At 51.5% G+C, this 20,407-nt stretch overlaps 1 protein-coding gene across 4 annotated transcripts in view; it reads right to left on the reverse strand.

The window, feature by feature from the left end:
* Positions 1 to 20,407, reverse strand: part of Tsp74F (Tetraspanin 74F) — a 458,205-nt gene that overhangs the window by 33,569 nt on the left and 404,229 nt on the right. Inside the window, exon 1 of one of the 4 annotated variants that reach the window (XM_075690186.1) lies at positions 19,540 to 20,033. The exons of the other annotated variants lie outside the window; for them this stretch is intronic. Within the exon in view, the coding sequence (XP_075546301.1) occupies positions 19,540 to 19,552 (13 nt within the window). The 5' untranslated portion in view covers positions 19,553 to 20,033. Of the gene's footprint in view, positions 1 to 19,539; positions 20,034 to 20,407 lie in introns of those variants that run through there. 4 annotated transcript variants of the gene reach the window in all.

The following is a 20,407-nucleotide window of genomic DNA, read 5'->3' on the forward strand; positions in this document are numbered from 1 at the left end:
GGGTCAGCTCGCACGCGCCCGAAGAGATACCTAGTTACGTACCGCCGCGCACGCGAGAATGCAAGGCGCGGAAAAAGAAAAGCGAAAGGTCGCTCAACGCTGGAAGGAAGGGGAAAATTGCCACGCGTTGCGTGAAGAGGAGGAGGCGCTCGTATAAAGAAAACGACTTCCTCACACGGTAGCTTGAAAAGGTGAGCAGGAGGTCAGTTGTTTGCTTGCTGTACGAACCCCCCCCCCCCCCCCCCCAAAAGAAAAAGAATCAATCCCAACACGAGTATGCCACACCGTTTTATGAAAGAGCGTAGGTTAGGGCGTGTTGGTATTCCATAACTGAGGTTTTTTAGCGCACGAGAAGGGACGAAGGACAGTGGCGAGACGAGGACACAGCGCTGTCCTCGTCGCGCCACTGTCTTTCGTCCCTTCTCGTGCGCTAAAAAACCTCAGTTACGTTTTATGAAGGTGTGCCGTTGCGTCAATAAGTATATCGTGCAACCTGAAAAGAGAGAGAGAGAGCAAGGAGATGAAAGGCAGGGACATCTACCAGACGCTCGAGCGGCCGGTTTGCTACCCTACACTGGGGGTAAGCAAAATGGTGAATATAAAGAGAGAGAGAGAGAGAGAGAGAGAGAGAGAGAGAGAGAGAGAGAGAGAGAGAGAGAGAGCACTGAGTGCACGTGAAACGATGCATAAGGACACTATAGGCGGTCCCTTAAACCGGTGCACTTCAAATAGTGTACTACACGTCAATTATGCACTTGACACCCGGGCAAATAAGGAAGTACACTTCTGCACAAAGCCTGCGGAGCACCGTGCCCGACTTGACATATTTGTCACGGGAATATCTGCGAATACGTGTAGTTGAAGCGTAACAATGCGTCAGCAGTCATGGTGTGTACTTGCTGCTGTGACTAGTGTTGCTCGAATTCCAACTCACTCTCTACTTTGAGTGAGTCTTTTGCCGCAGAAAGTATATATGATTCCGTAGCAAATGCGAAGTTGGCAATGAGCGTTGTACAGTTACCGACAAGCAAGTTGTACGATACATTCTACTTGAGAGTTGAGGACAAATTCACGTCTATTTAATGGCAATATCAAATAGGTTCGCACAGTTCATGGAACGCTTAAACAAAGGTTTTATACAAGATTGAGCCCGTGGGCTGCAGAAGAAAGCCTGAGCGCGGTTAGCGACCGCATACCTGAGGTCTTTCCGCTTATAGGAAGCGCCTAAGGAGAACGCCCGGATCTCTTTCCTCGTAGAGAAACAAAAACAAAATGAAGCCGCCATGCTTCGCCGCGAGGAAGAGAGAGGGCATTGTTTCCCTGACTAACGACCTCCGGATCATTTGGCAGGCTGCCAAAGGTCGGCGGCAACAGAAAAAAAAAAGAAAGACAGAAAGAAAGAAACGTTTTACGCTCGTTGGCCTGCCGTTCTTTGCCCCGCTCAGCTCGTCGACACGTCATCCCAAGCTACGAAGCGAGAGGATGGGAAGGATACATTTAAAAAAAAGAAAAAAAAGAAGACGAAAACAGCAAGAAAATAATAGACGCTCAGAGGCAAGCAGGACCGAGTGACGCATAATAGGTCCCTAATGTCTTCCGAAGTCAGCGGAGGTGGGCACTTCTCGCCTGTTGCCGCCGTGCTTCAACGTGCAAATCAACAACAAAGCAACCACCAACGACAACTACTACTACTACAGCTGCAGCAGCGGAAGAAGAAGGCGAGGAAAGACGGCAACGACTCTTGGGGTGTTTCTTTGCAAGGGTGTCGTGGGTCGTTCAGATGTAACGCGTGCCGTAATCTCGACGAGCAGTGGCACTCAGTTCTTGCAGGGCAGTTGATATCCATTCGGGCGACATGCCACTTTGGCAGCGAGAATCACAGGGCGGACGCGAGCACCGACGCGGTTTCGCGACGTTGCTCGGCTTTTATTGTGTTGCGCAACGGCGTTCGTTTTGTCCGGTTGGCCCGGAGCCATCTCTCGTTTTTTTTTTTTTTTTCGAAACGCCGTAGACGAGAATGCGTCGCCTGCGAAACTAACGTGGGGAAGTTGTGGTACGCCGCGCGCTCAACATTCCGCTGCACAAATTTATATATGTATGCATGCCTATCGGCGTGTCCCCACTCTCGCAACATTGCTGCAGGCGAACGCGAGAAAAAAAAAAGGGGGAGGGGATTCTGGTACCCGCTGCCAAAGACCAGGCTGCCGATACGTTGGCTCTCGAACATAACTTACATATTTACTACTAACCGGTTTAATAAACATTCCTCGCGCGGAATGTTCCCTTCGTCTAACAACGACGGTCGGTCGTCCCTGGCTAGGGAGCAACTCCTCGAATTTGTTGTGACGCGTTTGTTGCCATGGAAACTCCCAGCCAGCGACGCGCGCACACTCGCTTCGGTTAAGCTTTGTTGTTGTAGGGTTATCCCGTCTAGTAAAAAAAAAAGCAAGCCTTACGCCTTACATTAACCGCCGTTAGAGTTGGCCCTGCAAGCGGGGGAAAGGAGTGAGTGATTTGAACGCTACGGACGTGGCACGATGACAAAGATGCGACAAGCAATTCGCTCCTAATGGGCTGCATTAAAGAACCGTCCCCGCTGCCGACTTTCCGAACGCGGATGAAACGTTGCCAAAACATGAGCGGCGTACATCTGTCCTCGCAAAGCTTTTCTTTATCGCTACGCGAGCTTTCCTGCCTCTGTACACTTCGATTCCCGCTTCTTCTGTTTTCGCCGCGTCAGCCGGATGCCAGCCTATGGCAGAAGCCCATATGCGGGCTCCTTAGGTGAAAAAATTTTAGAAGTAACGGTCGCGAGAGGATATACATGGCATAGAAAGTGCTTACATATAATACGCAATCAAGGAGCAAGTAATTGACGCCGCCTGCGTTAATAACTTACTATAGCCTCACCGAACCATGTTCTTCAGTGGCTTCTCCAAGCAGCCGTTATCGTAGCTATATGAAGGAGTACAGTGAACATCAGCGAGCTCTTCAGCAGACAGGTCAGCAGCAACCACAAATAGCCGGTACATACCGAACCCAAAGAGAGGTAGCTCTTAGCCGCAATAAAATCGAGAGCGACAGGTCATGCCGCTTTTCTGCTGCACCGAAGCGAAGAGGCTGTTACATAATGCAGCGCCGACGCAGTCCAATCATATTCAATATAGGCGTCGGGTTACACGCACCCTCACGGGGTTAATGCGGCAGGCACGGCGCGCGCTCGGCAAAACAGAGTGTCAAGGTCGACCTCGCGTGTCGAGTCTCGGGCTCGATATCATATACGCGATATTATACACGCGACAAACTCATCAGCCTTCAAGAGTTGACCCCCCCCCCTCCCTCCACCCCACGCATGGGAAATAATTCTTTCCCTGAACGATGAAGCGAAGAGCTATATACTACGACGTGTTTTTCTCACCTCTCGATCAAGCTGAACTAATGGACGAAGCGATCATCGCTCGCTGGACACCCTTAATACCTTCCGAGTACTATATACATGCAGGCGTGGAGGGTATACGCCCGCGTTCATTGTCCGCAGAAACCGATTAGCACTCACCCCCCCCCCCCTCCAACTTCCTAACGCACCGACAGCTCGCAGAAAGACAGAGAAACGTCCAAACGTGAGAACATAAGCGACGAAGCGTGACTCATTAAATCCAGCACTGAGGCGATCGTGCCACAGTCCATGTATATATATGGCCGCGAATGCGTCAAACTTTCGGGGGTGCCACAGGGGAATGGACGAAGAGCTATAGGATGCTAAGCGTTGTGATCGATCGAAGAAAGCGCACGTAGTACACCATCCAGCAGATATCGCTATGGAATTAAAAAAGAAAAAGAAAAGAAGCTGGGCGTACTGAAGCGGCGTAGAATGCGTTGGCGCGAACGAGGGACGCGGTGTACGTAAGAGGCATGCCGGGAATGGACCTTGCCCGAGGCGGCCCGCGGATTCCGCCGCTGAAAGAAACGGTCAACGCTGACGGCGAAGTACTCTCGATTCAACCGATAGCGCCTGGCGAAAGCGTTTTCTAGGAGCGGCTGCCGTCCCTAAATAGCGGAGGCATCCGGAAATAGCGCGCAATGTCGCGCTGGGGAAAGTGAGAGCGTGAACACGCGTCGCTCTCTTTCTTTCTCTCTCTTTTATCGTTTTCTTCTCCTTTATATACCCTGAAGCTGAGTCTGGTGGTGGGACGTGTTGGGGAGATTATTGGTGCCCGAATTTCGTTCCGCAAGGATACTTACTATATAGACTGATTACATGTTAGTGAACATGGTTGCCTCTAACACTTCTGATTCGTCTCAGTGGACCCTGGGTGCACCTCGCTCCAAGCCTTCTTAAAGCTAGCCGCCAAAAAGCGTCGATAGATTCTTCGCCCACGTAGTTTTGGGCACCACGAGTGAAATTCGTCGAGGAGTGCTCGCACGCACCTACAACTCTCGACAAGGAATCCTTCCGTTCCGCTTATCCAATTATGCGATGACACACGCAAAGAAATCCGCTTCTCCGTCCTCGACTGATTCCCGCATGTGGTGACTTAAAATCATGGGCGAAGGCTATAACCCTTCCGAAAGTGAGTGCTGGTATTTGCAACGCCACGGACAAACGTGCTGAGCCAACGCTAAACTGACCGGTTCTGGAATATGCCGCGTTCCCCGTCAACTATATACACGAGACCCGAGATCTGGACTGGCGATTTCGTTCGCTGTATGTTCATGCGTATAGACGGTGCATTAAGCGGACACTTTGACGTCAGGCGCGGGCGGCTATGCTGTCGTTTTGCGCACAGGCAAGGAACGATCGAAACTCGCAAATGAAGGCGCGCGCACTCGAGGCGGAAGACGACTATCAAAAGAGTGTGGCTCCATATACCCGCACATATCGTACTCTTGAAAGCTGTTCCTTGCATTGCAAGCGCGCTGATTCCATTCAGTGACGTCGCCGATAGCGGCGGCGATATAGCCGATCGCCGCTCTCTCTATGTCCGAGAAAGATAGGCAAAAATGTTTCTACGCGTTGCGTCACTCGGCATAGAGCCAAACGTCCTCCAGCACGCGCTAATCACTCGCGCCTTTGGGCAGAGGTGGCGCCAGAAGCGGTGTGACTACATAACGGCGTCCGCAATCGTGTCATCTGGCGGGAGAAAGAAAACACAAACGTTCGCTCGGCCGCGGGATCTCTTTCTTGTAGTCGTCCCAAAATTACCGAAGGATTTGTCGCCGGGCTACAGAGAACGATGTAAACAGTGGAAAAAGAAAGGAAGCAGACCAGCGACAACGTTTCCGCGGTGTGCGGGCCAACCATAGGAGCCACCGCGAGCCAAGGAGGGAGGGTGTACGCGCGCGCGCTCGGCCGTGTATATGGGCGGCTTGTCACCTCAAATCTGGCCCGTCGATGCATATCTGGCTACGCCTACGGACACGTTAAATATAGCCTGCGTACACGGCGCACGCATACGAGCCAGAAAGGCGCGCACAGAGGCTGCGCGGATATATATGTAATACCTGCCGGATATGCAAGGCAACGCGAAGGACAACGATGCAATAAGCAGGGCATGTCCCACAGCCGAGGTTGGTCAAGGGTGCGCTGCGCAAACTACCCCCCCCCCCCCCCCCCGGAGCTATACACCACTGTGCCCTTTTTCCACGTTCCCATGCAAGCCTCACTGTTGCATAGTATATACTGCATAAGCAAATGACCGATCACGAGGTATCGTGTGGGCGGTGGCTCTCAGTGCGCGAGTTATTATCGTGCGCCTTGTTCTCAGGCAACCCAGAGCTTGCATTTCTATGAGCACGAAGACAGATAGGAGTACATTGTAAGACAAAGGCCCAGTAATGTAACGGAACTGTACCGGTAGTTAAGAGTGACCGAGATCTCCGTTCTTTGAATCGTCTATACCGTAAGGCGCTATCTTATCTGTATAGAGTTTCTCGTTTTAAGTTCTCGAGCCGATGAGCAGAACGCGAATGATGTGTTCGCGCGCGCGCGTGTGTGCATGTGCCGGAGGCCCGGTAGAAGGAACGCAGCAGTTGCGTCAGCGTATCATTTTCTCGACAAGCATATGTGCAACGGCGAATATACTCACTACTCCCTAGTCTACACGCACTAAGTAGGCATGTACGTGTGTCACTGTCAGGCTCGGCTCGGCTTCTATACATCGCCGCATGAATGTGCAAGCGAGGCGGTTATAGCACGCTACGCTGTTCGCAACTCTCACAGCCCCGCGGGCAAATGCAGCTTGGACGAAAGAGCTATCGGTGCCCAAAGTCCATCAAGGTAATTTCGTTATCCAGCGAACTCTGCAGCTTAAGAACTGAGCGTTTACGATATAACGCCGACCAGAGAAGGGGCAAGCAAGCGGGATGGCTCGAGATATTTTAGACTTGCTTCTCACCAAGACATTTATCTCTCTTTTCTCGAAGCGGCGTTTCGCACATTTCTCGATCGTTTCTCTGCGCTATCTACGCGAGTGTCAACCTTTTTTTTTTTTCCTATGGGGGGGGGGGGGCGGCAACATCGAATAATCAGATCTTGTTTTCAAGAAACGTAAGGATTGGACCCCGCCCTTTCTAGGCAGCTCTCGAAACCCAAATTTTCTTTTTTTTTTCTTCTTCTGCTTATTCATAAATTTTCTTTTAACTTTATTGTCTCGCGAGGTCTCGCGCCTGCAGATATAGACCTTCACACACACACACAGTGTGGCGCGTGAACTCCTCCGCAATGCGGGACCTTGAAACCGCAGTGGCGCCGGTGGCCTCCCAGAGATATAGACAGAGCTCTTTCGGCACACAGTGCGCACGCACGCACGCACGCTGGGACTGACTGTGAGCGCTGCACACGCATGCGGCTCGGCATCAATCTTTCCGGCCCCTCGGGGTGTGCCTCTCTCTTTTCGATTACCGGGCATTACATAAGAGAGCGGCGGCGGCGGCGGCCTCCGAGAACGGTGGCGCCCAGTCCGGCATGGCCTCCAAAAACGGCAAAGCCTGAATTACACACGCACGCACGCACAGGGGATCCTGTTGCTCGTGAAGGTCCACCACTGCCACCACGTCGCCGTGCCGCAGGAGCAAAAGCTGCCTCCTCCTTCGACTTCTTTCTTTCTCTTTGCTGGCATTACGACGGCTCGCTCTCAATTGCTGGGCCCGTCAAAAATAAGCGGAAGCGATTCCGGCCGCTTTTATCTCAAGCTCACAATCTTTTGGCGCGCATCGACCGAGCACAAAGCTCCTCTTTGCCTATATTAGGATAAGGCTGGGAGCATTATGTCATCGCGCCTATACAGGAGGCATAATAAGCGGATTATCCGCCCAGCGCTCAATAGAAGCGTGAAAACCTTCGCGGGTGAAAACGCGTGATCAATGTTATGCAGGGCTTATCACCCCCTCCCTTTTTTTTTCTTTCATCCGAATTTCCTGGACACAGGTGCTGCTGGTATACTGCGCTTCGTTGGCGGTAAAGAAGCCCTGAAGCTATAGCAGCGCTAAATGAAGGCGCTATTAGCAGGCGCCTTTCACTTCAGAGCTTGATATCGCTCGCGTGGATCAGTGTTAGCTCTGAGTGCGTGGTAGTCTTCTTATTTATTTCATTTTTCTCATGCATGGAAAGAGCCGTCTAAGTCTATCTATAGCCGTGCTAAATCCACGTGGTGCTCCTCCAATTAGGACGCTCGCGAACAGTGCACTTCCTGCACGATCTTACAGATTCTGCGCAGATTCGTGCCAATCGAAGGCCGTCTCACGAGAAGACAAGCACGGATGCGAAGGTCGCCGTGCCGCTTCGTATATATACTACCGGCGGCTCCCGAAGTCACTTGTCTTGTTTTGCGAAACGTCTTCGAGTGCAACGCCGCCGGCCTTCTCTCTCTCTCTTTCTCTCTCTCTCTCTCTCTTTGAAGGCAGGGTCACGAATCCATGCGTTTCGGAGCACAAGTGCCTTGAGTTTTCCTTACGAAACGCGTGCCACGCGTTCTGTGCCTGGCTGACTTGTTTTGAGCCTCCGACCGGTTACCTTATGCGACGTACGAAACTGTCGCGTATACGGTTCGAATAGCTTGACTGTATAGGTAGTCGCGAATCGGACGTAATCGTCGCACTCGGCGGATAAACGACATAGAATACACAATAGTCGAGGATTAATGCATGCGACAACGACCAATCGAGCGAATCGACATTTATTTTTATTTTTTACCCCGGAGCTGCGAAGCGACTTGGGAAGTGACCGGTTTCGGACAGGTCCTATACTGCTGTACGCTGGCGCTAAAGCTTCCTTAAGAACAGAAATTCGCGTTTGGTTCTCTCCTCTTTTTCCTTCTTTAGTTTATAACTCTACTTTACTTAACTTTACTATAACTTTACTTATAACTAACGCGACGGCACACTGTAGTACCTTCGTGATACTAAAAGAGTGTTTCTGTATAAAACGATACGAAACAGTTTTGCACTCTCCGCTTGCCTCAAGCACACCGAGGGCTAACGCAGGGGTGAAAAAAAAAGCAACGACCACATCAACAACGCAAGAGGGAAAGACGCGCCCATTTACGCGACGTGCGTGCGCTAACGAGGGAGAGAGCGGCCGTCACATTAGCCGCGCCCCACTTCGCCGCTGCAGCCAGCCGCCCGTCACTTTGCTTCCGTTTCGTGACACCTCGCGACAACGGTGCCAAGCCGGTGATCCGTGCTCTGCTCGCCCGGGGGTCTCCGCTGGGCGGAGATGTCGATGGCGTTCGTGACAGGCGCGTACACAAACGTCCCCGCGCGTATACGCACGCAAAACGCGGACTTGCGGCAACGGGCGCGCTCGGCCCGATGGTCGAAGAGGGAGACGCGCCGAAAGCGAGCCCACGATTTGTACTTCCACAACTGCCAATGGTAATGCTGTCAGTGTCGTTAGTATGGCACGGCACTTGCTGGCGAACCTACTGCTGCTATTGCTGCTATACTATACACTGCTATACTACAGCCGGTCAATGTGTCTCATGCGACATGCCTCTGAGCGCCATTCCGAAGGGTGGTCTAACTTAATCAGACTGAAACAGGCAAAGCGTGGTCGAAATTAATCCGTAGCCCTCAGCGGCACGCGCCGATCCATGAGCTGTCCATGCTGGACGCATAGATCACATGGATTATTAATTAGTATAGTGCTAAAACGGCTGCGACCATACCATCATTTCTTGTGTTGCCACTGCTAGCACTGCTATACTTTATGGTTACAATATACTATACATACCGTTATAACTACATAGTCGCTTCGCACTTGGGACTAAATATGCGCAGCGCGCCTAGACGAAGACGGACAAATGAGACGACGCATGCTACGGGGTTGTGTGCCTGTCTGCTAGCGATGCACGTCTTAAAACTTGCAATAACTAATTATACTGCTGCCGCCTCGTGAGCGCGAACGTATACGATTCAGTAGCGAGCTGGGCGGCTCCGCACATTCCACGCACAGGGTACAGCGAGACGGTACGACAGGAGAGGCTGCAGGGCGCAAACAAAAAATGGGCAGTTGCGCAAAGTTCCGCAACAGAGACAAGAAGCGAGCTCCGTGCAGCACGCTGGCCAGTCTGCGGCGGCGACTCCGCTCCGGGCGCTCTCTCGCATGGCGCGACCTTGTCGCCGTCGCCGCGGAGATGTCGCCTGGCCAGCCACTCTCTCCTGGAGCCGCGTATGTTTCCCTAAGTGGTATAGGCACGCAGCCGCTCACCACGATGGCATGCCAGTGGGAGACAAGAGGGCAGCTCTCGTGTGTCATTAGCAATCGCTAAACAGGAGAGTGGGCGCGCGCCACTTCGGTGCCTGCCCTCCTTCCCTCCCTCCCGCGCACTCGCCCTCTCATCTTCTTCCTTCCTTTCTTTATTTCGTTCTTAATTATTTTATTTATACTTTGGACTTAGTCGTCACGATGGTCGCAGCAACTGCACTGCTATTATCGCCGTTATTGTCATCGTGCTTTCTGCGGCGGCTGCGCAGTTGCTGTTACTGCTGTCGCTGATGTGTGCACTTATTTGGATGTTGTCCCAAATATTGGCCGCTATTTCGTCGCCGACCGTTCCGCATAATTAAACAATCAATTTGTCGATAACCAAAGGGTGACAACGTGAGCTAAAACAACTGAACTCATTGAGGCAATAAAGCAGTTTGAACAAACTCGTGCGGATTATATTATATTATATTCTCATTTCCCCCTTATGTGCCGCAGGTGCCACCACGCAGTCAGGACCCTGAGTGAATGCTGCTTGCAAGGCGTCACCTTTCTACAGTCGACGTGTGCGTTTGGCGGAACTGAGCTGGCGACCATCCATCTTTCTAAAGGCGACGCCAAAAAAAAAAAGGGGGGGGGGGCGGGAAGAAAGAAATCACTGCGGTCACTACGTTTCCACGTGTGTTGTGTTGCTGCGTGGCTTTTTCGTGGATATAAATATAGCCCGTGTTCGTTGTAGTCATTTTGTTGCTTTTTTTTTTTTCTCGTCTCGCGCTGGCACAATCACTCAGCTGTCGATCAGGTCCTGACAGGACTGCCGCGCGTTTGTTTTTGACGACGTCAGCTTGGACTGCGACGACTGGCTCGTAACGTTTATGGCACCTGTCTGTGGGTATTTCCGGCACTGATAAGTGCGGCAAGGAAGGCTGTGATTAGAGCAACGGACTTTCACACCGACTGGTTACGTTAGCCGAGCTTAACGAGGAAAACGAGAGGCGTGACGTGTTCTCCGTTAGACGGGTCTGACGCCGCAAGGTGAGAGCGACACGCCCAAAACGGAGACGTGCGTCACCTCGTATGAGGAGCTACAACACATCGCGCCGTGTGCGGTGATCAGCATCGAGATATCGCATTCTAAGCGGGTGGCTAAACAGGCGAGGTCAGTTGAGCTTGTTAGCAGAACAACGGCGGATGTGTATGACGGCATGCGCGTTATGTTGATGCCACCGTAGTTTTTCCGTTATTCGATATTACACTGACCTTCAAAGCCGTTCGCGATATTTGGGCGATCGTGGGATCGATATGATTTGCCGAAACACGCAGTCAAAGGAATGCACAGGGTAAAAAGAAAAGAAAGAAAAATAAATTGCAAGCACTAGTGTTTCGCGCAGATGTGCCAATGTTCCTCACGTGTCAGACTTATCCGGGACGACTTCGAGCAAAGGTTAGATTCCGGCGCGTTGCTGCCATACCCGGAACACTAGAAGGCCAAATCAAAAAAGGAAAAACAAGGGAAAAAGGAAAGCGAAAGGAGAAAGCTCTGACAGTTTCTATGAGCGTTTATTTTTGGAGCAGTTTAAAGGAAGGTCTGCGAAACCAGCCCGTTACTCGTACTCCTAGGATTTGTCGAGGGTCCTGTGCAAAGTATATTGTGAAATAACAGACACACATACAAAAGAAAGCCAGGCAAGGTCTGGAACTGCCCATAGCACCCGTGGGCATGCATACACGTGCATGCTAGCGCTGTATCGCGCTCAAGAAAACACGAATAAATAGAAAAGAAAGGCGTTGTCCACCGAAGCTTGAGGCGACGCATAGGCGCCTAGCCATCCAGAAACACAATGGCAAGGGACCTATTTCCGCGCTGCTCCCTTCCCCACGCAAGCGAACCCGCGACCACCCGCTCAGGCGACGACAAAGGATAGGAGGAGAATAGGCTGACGTCCCCTCCTGCCCGCGAGCAGAACGTTATCAGGGAGGACTGACCAATGGGAAGACTCGGCGGGGGGTGCAGCCAGGAGAGGCTAACAAATCGCCCTGTCTCGGTGCGCAAGAAACCGCGCACCTTTGTGCGCCGTCTTCGCGACGCGCTGTCGCCGGAGCAGCGAAAGAAAGCAAAAGCCGAGTAACGGAAAATGCTAGCTTTCCTCCTCTCTCCCCTATCTGCCTCCTCCCGCCTTTAGAGGTATTTCTTTTTTATTTTTTTTGGCGAGGAAGGTAGTGTTACAATGGCACGCTCCCACTGATCCACAAAACAATTAGACGCGCGTGAAAAGCTGTACGACACTGTACACTGCTCCTTCTGCAATTTGCCTCCACATCTTACGCCGCGCTGTAACAGCACCGCTCACCGCGGCAGAAACGCCCCTCCCTCAACGGCGGCCAGTTTGCTGTATTCGGTTGACTATACACGGTGGACGGCTCTCGGCCGGCATCGCAGCGCTCTCGTAGCGCCGCACACCCCGCGAGACGGGGACGCCTGAACGTACGTCGTAAACGCGTTGCGTGTAGCTGGCCGCTTTGCGAGCACAAAAGGCGCAAGGACCGAGCGGGCCCGCTCCGTTAGCCGGCGGCGGTCTCTGGCCGTGACCGCTGAAACGGCGCGGCGTCCTCGCCAGTGGCCAGCGGAAGAGTCGGCTCCCAACTACACGGGGCGGCGGTTGCCACTCGCAGCGGCAGCGCCACCAGAAGAAGGAGCCAAGGTTAAGTGCCGGGCCGCCCGGAAACACGCCCTAGAAAAGAATGGTGAGCTCCCGCGGCGCGCGAGACACCCACAGCGCGCGCGCGCGAGCGCTTCGCACAGGCTGCGTTGTGCGAAGCGGTGCCTCTCGCCCCCCCTCTCCTCCCTTTCTCGTATCGCTGTCCGTCATCGGCCGAGGCGCCTATGCCGAGCCTTTTGTGACGGACGAGTAGGTAGCGCCGCGTCGAAGCGTTTCATATTTTTTTTCTTCTTCTGTCCTTTCGGTTTCCTTTTTTTTTTTTTCTGGGTGTGACGCGACGGTGGGCTGTAGTATACGCGTTTGGGGCTTCTCGTCTTCCAAGCGAGCGTGTTGCGCGGGGTGGGCATACGACTCGAAAGAGAGCCGTGCCGTTTCATATGCGCGAACCGCGCAAATAGAGTCGTCGTTCCGGCAGCCACTTCTATAGCTCGCGCCTCCGAGACGTCAATCCTCCACGCGTCGGCAAAACACTCCCATTAGCATTCAGTACGCGGTTCAACATTTCCTCTCCTTTGCGCGATGTAAGGAGGCCGGCATTGTGCCCCTTTTCATACGCATTATCCTTATTCTCTATTAGTGGATGATCGGCCCGCAGGCCTCCGTGTCAAATGTATGCAGCTGTGAGCGCATAAATCCGCTGCCGTGGCCTTGAACGGAGATGGCTAACACTCTCGAGTGCAATCTTGCAAGTGTACGCAAATAGCCACGAAAGTGCATGGTAGGATGGCCGCCACGGTAGCTTCATCGGTAAAATCACCGCAGGCGTTATGCGGAAGACGTTGATTTGACACCCACATGCGGCAAGTGATCTTTTGACCCACTGCCACTTATATTTCACTCTTTATATCTACATTTAAATACTGAACATAATTATTCGCCGCTATGCCTTCTCTGGCTTCACTCACCGTTTTTCTTTTTTTTCATATGGGTGATACTAAGCAAAAATTAAGCCCATCTGATCCCCTAATATTGATTGCTCTCTAAATACTAACAAGATTTCTTTTTTTCCATACTGTGGACGACCATATAATTTTGAACTACGGAAAGCTAAACGAATAACGTAAAAAAGAAAGGGGGCTTGTCCTGCATAGTTAAACGTACTTGGTTTAACTATACTTGTTTTCTAACTACAGAATGGTGTTCCGTCCAACTACGCATTTGTGAGAGCATAGGTGTTGTAGCTACCATTATTCAGGCTCGATCGCGGCCCTCTGACGTGTTCCTTCACAACCGAATCACAATATTTTAAATATGAAGAAACCGCAGTGCACGCGTTTTCTGGACTGCGACGCCAAGATTCGGGCTTAATTATCTAACCTGTCGCACGGCGATGAGCTGCTTGAGCTAGCTGAGCCAGGCCATACAGCGTCTTCTGCCACTGCACTAGGCAACTCCATCAGCATCTTGACTCAACTACAACCTGAAGCGATTGAGTCAGCCAAGGCTTAAAACGGTGGTCATTACATGGACAGAGTACAAGTCAGAAAGATGTAGTATCCTGTCTGCGCTCCACCGAGTACTCTAATAACAATAAAACAAAGTATCATACGAGAGCTACCGTGCTAGCCGGTGCTTATAAAGACAAAGTAAACCTCAGAAAAGTCGAACTACTTATGCTCGCTGTCTTGGAAAGGTACGAGACCGACATGCACAACAGGTCCGCTGTGTAAAGCCGCGGCAGCTCGGCGCATACAAGGCTGCGTCAGTGTGCCCCTTTCATCGCATCTCGCATGCGAGTCATTGCGCATACCCGCGCGTACAGCCGCGGTTGACTGAATACGAACACCGGCCCCACCCGGATTTCACGGCCAGCCATTGGTCGCGCCTCGTCGGCGGCGCGGGTAAATCCCAGCGCGCGCAAATTCCACATGCCGCGCAAATGAATCTGCGCCGCGCCGTGTACCGCATATGGCAACCTGCAGTCCACACAAACAGCAGCAAGTAAAACACGCTGCGCCGTATAGGTGTAACGGACGCCATCGGGAGAAGAGCGGGGATCACGCTCCCATCCGTTTTAAGGGACACTCTGGCTCCATATTGCTTCACCCTTTTTTCGGAAAGATAACAAGTCATCCGCGGTGATTCGTCATTTTATGTACCGTGATTAGAAACTGATTGATTGATTGATTGATTGATTGATTGATTGATTGATTGATTGATTGATTGATTGATTGATTGATTGATTGATTGATTGATTGGTGACACAGGTCTTCGGCCCTCATGACAGACACTTACTGCGGATTAATCTGCTTGTTTTGTTACCCAGGTTCCATTAGCGTGCACTCGCATACATCACAGGAGAAAGGACACCACGTGACGTTTCAGTGGCTGCCAAGTCACTGCGGCGTCACTGGAAACGAAGACGCCGATAATGCCGCTCGGGCAGCTCTTGAAGACGCACAAGAAGAGGCCATACCGCTTTCACGATCCGACGCAGCTAGCAGACTTCGAATGTTTGGACAGGAGATCACGCTCTCTTTATGGTGCACACCAAACAGCCAGACCAACCAGAGCAACCGTCAATACCACCTGCCCTCTTTGATGCATCTCTATATGCCAACTGGACTCCGCCGAAGAGAGGCGACTCTGCTTTATCGCTTATGGCTAGGGGTGGCTTTCACGAAATCATACTCATTTCGCATTGGAATGGCCGACAACGCTCTCTGCAATGCCTGTCTTTGCAAGGAGACGCTGGAACACATTCTGTGCGACTGTCCTGAATATAATGTTCAGCGACAGTCCCTGGCATCCGTTCTAGCGCACCTTGACACTAGAACATTGTCCCTCGACACGATTTTCACATGCCGCCGACAGAAGACATCGCAGGTGAAGGCGACCAAGGGACTACTTCGGTTTTTGAAAGAGACGGGATTGGATAAGCGGCTGTGATAGTGATATCACGTACCATGCCAGATTGATGGACTATAACGGATGATGTGTGTGTGATGTGCCATGTGCTCTCTCTCTCTCTTCCCCTTCCCCATCTTTCATCGCCCCCATCCCTCTCCCATGTGTAGGGTTGCAAACCGGTTAAGCTAAACTGGTTAACCTCCCTGCCTTTCCTTCTCCACTTTATCCTTCCCTCCTTCCTTCCAAGCTCAGTAAAATTACGTTACGTTTTTACATTCAGGTATTCTTGGAATCTGACCACCGAGAATGGGAGTCGAATCCGCGACCTCATACTCAGCAGCAGAATGCTATTCGGAAGGTGTGGAAGATGTAATTATAATAATTTACAATCGTCCTTTAAGAAAAAAAGAAAGAAAAGAAAGCTCGCCCTCAAGGATTTAACTTTTACTAGTATATTTTTGAGTTTAGGTTAGCTTAGTTAAGGCTAGGTTAGGTTAGGCCAGTATCTTATAATGCGACAATGAAAAGAATGTAAGCTTCCAAAGAAAATACACGAGTGTCAGGGCCAAACTGAAGGACCTGATCGACAGTATATAGACGAGCGCATTCCTGCGGCCATATACCGAAGCGACGACACTGAAGGCCCGACAAGGAGACGGTTCAAACTGCTAGGCACGACGACGACTCGAAATTTGGGTCGAGCCGTACAGCTAAATTCAGCCAACACAATCCCGCACTGTAAACCAATTTGCACCATAAAGGGTCCCTAAGAGTGCACATCGGTCCAGAACTGACGCCCTTACACCCATAAAGCTGTAAGAGACACATAGGCAACAGACACTCCTACGGGCGTAAATCGGCTTACAGTGCAGGCAGCGGTTCGGGCGCAGAGCAAGACGCGCGACCCCGCATTATACGGAGCTCCGTAAGGTCCCGCCACCATCACCACCTTCGGCGGTGCACTGGCGCTACGCACTTGGCTTTGGTGTACGGAGGATGAGAGAAGACGGAACACGAGCGAGCGAGAGCGAAAGGAGAGGCGCAAGACACAAAGAAAAAAAGTAAATAAACGCACCGCACCGGCGGCGGCGGCGGCGGCAGCTCGCTCCGGTTGTTATGAATTCAGCGCGGTGAGTCCTCCGTCCGACTGCCAACAAGACTGCTGCTACTGCTGCAGCCGGTATAACCGAGCTGGATACTAAGCGTGCGTGGTCGTCGCACGAACGTTCAGTCCACGGGCATCAGGGTGCACTATACTGCTCTGAGGGTTAGCCTGGCCTTACGCGGAGATCGGCATCGCGGCAAAAGAAGAAGGGGAAACGAAGGTAAGGAAAGCGAGCCTTGGCCGTGCAGAGTAAGAGGAAGAAAAAAAAGAAAAAGAACGCCACTAGAGTAAAGCAGAAAAAAAAAAGAAAGAAAGAAAACGAAAAATCCGCGTAGTCTTCGAGGCGCCTTGGCTAAGACTGCAGCGGTCGGTGGGACATTGCTGCGAAAGCAGCCGACGCGAATGAGACTCCGGCATTGAAGCGAGGAAAAAATGGAGTTGAAACACGGAGTATAGCTGATGACGTTCGAGAGTTTTTGAGAGCCTTGTGTATATGTGTGTGTGCGTACGTGTACTCGCTTTCCTGGATGGTTGCGAATAGAATTCTGCAGCCAAGTGGGCGATGTTTCTATTAGAGCACTCGAGTAGGCGAACGGCTCGATATGTGGCTTTAATTGTAGGTTCTTGCTGTCGAATTTTTCTTTTTTTTTTACCACACCGAAAGCTAGAGAAACTCGCAGTAAGCCTTATTTCGCACGAGCGACAAAAGCAAAATGAAAAGACCTAGCAAAAATCTCAACACAGACACCTTCCAGACATATGAAGGAAAAAAAAAAAAAAAGCACACTATTGGAAGGTCTACTAACAAATCATATTCCCCTCCCTGAATACGTTGGCATAAATGCCGAATTTTCGCTGTAGATATGAGCTGAATTCTTTTTCTTTACAAACTTCGAACGTTCTGGATGACGGAAACCGTCCAACGTAAATACACTACAATTGCGGCGGCGGGGTGAAAGCATTCGGTAACCTGTGCAATCCTCATCTCTTCTCGGCATTCGCAACGACTGCGTATAGATGTATAAGTTCTTTTCACAATGAACCGAGAGCTCTTCACCCTGATATGCTCACTGGAAGCAATGATTATTTATTAGAGAACATTAAACGAGACGTGCAAGGGAGACCAGATGAAATCGGATGTCCCGCAGTTCGCTAAAAAGGACACAAGTCAGTAAAATTTTTCTCCTTCCCTACGGCACAGTGAGAATTTACGTCACGTGGTGAAATAAGCGCAGCTGCATCCTCCTGTAGTAAGGCAAAGCCAGAAATTATATGTTACATGGCATTTCTCTATGTTACTGGGACACGAATACACTTGTATTATACTATATAGCCTTTTGACAAAGCCATACACCTCAGAATGACTGCGACCCCTACCATAATAAGAATGGGTGAAAGTGTGCGCTATTCAAGTTTTTTTATATAAATAAAAGTATCCAGCCTGAGCGAGCAAAATTGTAATACCAACGTCCGAATGTTCACAATGTAAAGAAGGCTTTGCTGCAGCAATAGCACGCTATGCAACGAAGCGTCATTACTTAGTCACGGAGCGACCGCCGACATAACTCGCATTTCCACTTTTTCACCACGACTGACTGCAGAGATATAACTAATATTTAAAAAAAAACTATGCAGGAGCATAGTGCGTGAGCCCTGAAAAGGTCACCGACTTTACAACAAAACCAATATGCGCTCAATATCTCCGGAATGAGTGCTTCTCGCGTTACTTGGAATGCCAACAGTATACAAGCTAAGCACCCGGGCGATTTCACGTACGAGCAATGCTTGAATGCCTTCCCGACTGCAATGTTTCGGTGAGAAAACTGCCAACAATTTTTTTTTTATTGGTTTCCTCTTGCGAGGCCGTGGCTACGATGCCAACGACATTCCCTATGGCAAGAGCGTATACACTGGCAGTAACCGCACGCGCGAAGCCGCATCGTATCAGCGTTAATCCTGTCCCAGACGCACAGCTACAGCTCGATACAATTCTAAATATTGGCAAAGGCGCAAGAAGAAGCGCATTCCCGCTCGCGTATCACGGAAGAAGAAGAAGAAGAAGAAGAAAAGGTCACGGGGGGGGGGGGGGGGGGCATCTGTGTGCGCTCTGCGAGTGGTACGAGAAATGACTGGCGCTAGCCTCGACAGAGGCAGCTGAGGACATCCAGATCTCTCGTAGGCATTGAACGGACGCATCTCCGCATTCCGCGGCGAGAAACAAACAAAACCGACCCCGGCACGCGAGTCTTGCAAGCGGCGGTGAGCTTTTACGTTCGGCGTGTTATCTGATCGAGCGAGACAAGCGAGCAGCGAGAAACAGAAATAAAGTACGCTTCGTTGCCTGGTAGGCCGCTTCGCGCGTCATTGAGGCGCACACACACCAGGACATCTGTAGCTTCTAATATCGGTCCGAGGCACCCGTTCAAGGCTTCTCCCTTTTTATTTTTCAGTTTCTTTTTTTTTTTTTCCGTAGCAAGGTCAGGAGTCCTCGCTGGGATGAAGACAACTTGCCGGCGATAAAGTCTACACCGCTCTGCGGAGGGTTGCAACGGGCGACGCATCTATCCATCCGCATTATGTATAGGACAATAAAAGATGCTTACTGTCATGTAGATAAGGGCTGATATGGGTACTGTATTGGTTTGTGAACGTGAGAAAGCAATGGACATGAATTAAACAGAAGTCTGGTGTGTGCCATCTGATGTCCGAATGTCGCTGGCGTCATGGCCAATTCCTCACGTTGGTTGGTGCCAGGCATGAACGTAAGAATGGAAGAAGAAGTAAACGTATAAAATAAATAATAAAGTACGGAGTCACTGCTTGGACACAGGCACGAGTGTGAGATGTCGGAGCTAACTTGTTTTCTCTGGGTTTAGAAGGAACGTACCGTGCAAAAAAAAAAAAAGAAATATAACGGTGAGGCGGGCTTCGAAATCAGCCGAGACCGTCATAGCCAGGAGTAAGCGCGAATTTGCCTAAATAATATGGTGCCATAAGCATGAACCATTCAATTGACCTGGTGCTAACGTCAAAGGTGCCAAAAGGAAAACCGGTAAACTGAAAAAGAACGGCAAACACAACGCCACAAAGCGACAAATGGGATCTGACGCGAAATAAACAGAAACAAAACAAAAAGAAATGAAAGGAAAACCTGTACTTACACCTGAGGTACATCTTGGCAGGTGCTGTCGCGTTTCGGTCTCACGTGAAGAACAAGTCTCTCGCCGAGGCGGCGATCCCTTACTACGGTCACAAACTGCGGCGACGTCGTCGAATGCCGCGCAAACACCACTGGCGCGCGGATCGGCGGGAGAACAGGGATCACGGCAGGTCCTCCGGAAGGTGCGGAGACGCCTAAGGGAGATGGAGGCGGAGGCAGACTCTCTCGTCGTCGGAGAAACTCTCGGTTGTCTCTCGGCGTCCGTTCAGGTGGACGTCTGGCTACTCTCCACACCACCGGCTACCGTCGCTGCAGTGCTGCCCTGCTGATCGATCGGCAAGGAATCCAGGGTTGGAAGGCAAACACCACCCGTCCGCGTCTGCTGTTCGTGTCAGACTGGCCTGGTTCGCCGCTGCGGCTCGGTGTTGTTTAACTTGTGGCCGCCGCCGCTGCTTGCTGCTGCTGCTGCTGCCGTGAAAGGGGTCTTTCCAGCCGGAAAGACTGGAGGGCCGGAAGGAAAGGGGCGAGGAGGGTTCGGTGGCTGCGTGCGTGTGCGCGCAACACCGTCGCTGGTGGTGAGGAGAGCCGGCCAAGAAAAAGAAGAAGAAGGGCAACTCGCACGCGGGCAGCGATGGAAGAGGCAAGAGATGGCGGAGAGAGAAAGAGCGAGAGTCGTACGGAAAGAGAGCGAGAGCGGTACGCTCGCGTAAGCGATAGAGTGGCGTACCTGACCGGTGCCGCCGCCGCCACCAGCGTCACACCGCCACGGCCGATGCGGCGAGGAGGTCGGCGAGTGCCGGTTCCTCGCTCGCGTTCTCTCCGCCTCCTCATACTCGGCCCTCCCCTTTGCCCGACTGTGGGCCGTTATC

Source organism: Dermacentor variabilis, chromosome 4, assembly GCF_050947875.1.
Source record: "Dermacentor variabilis isolate Ectoservices chromosome 4, ASM5094787v1, whole genome shotgun sequence".
Classification (NCBI taxonomy): domain Eukaryota; kingdom Metazoa; phylum Arthropoda; class Arachnida; order Ixodida; family Ixodidae; genus Dermacentor; species Dermacentor variabilis.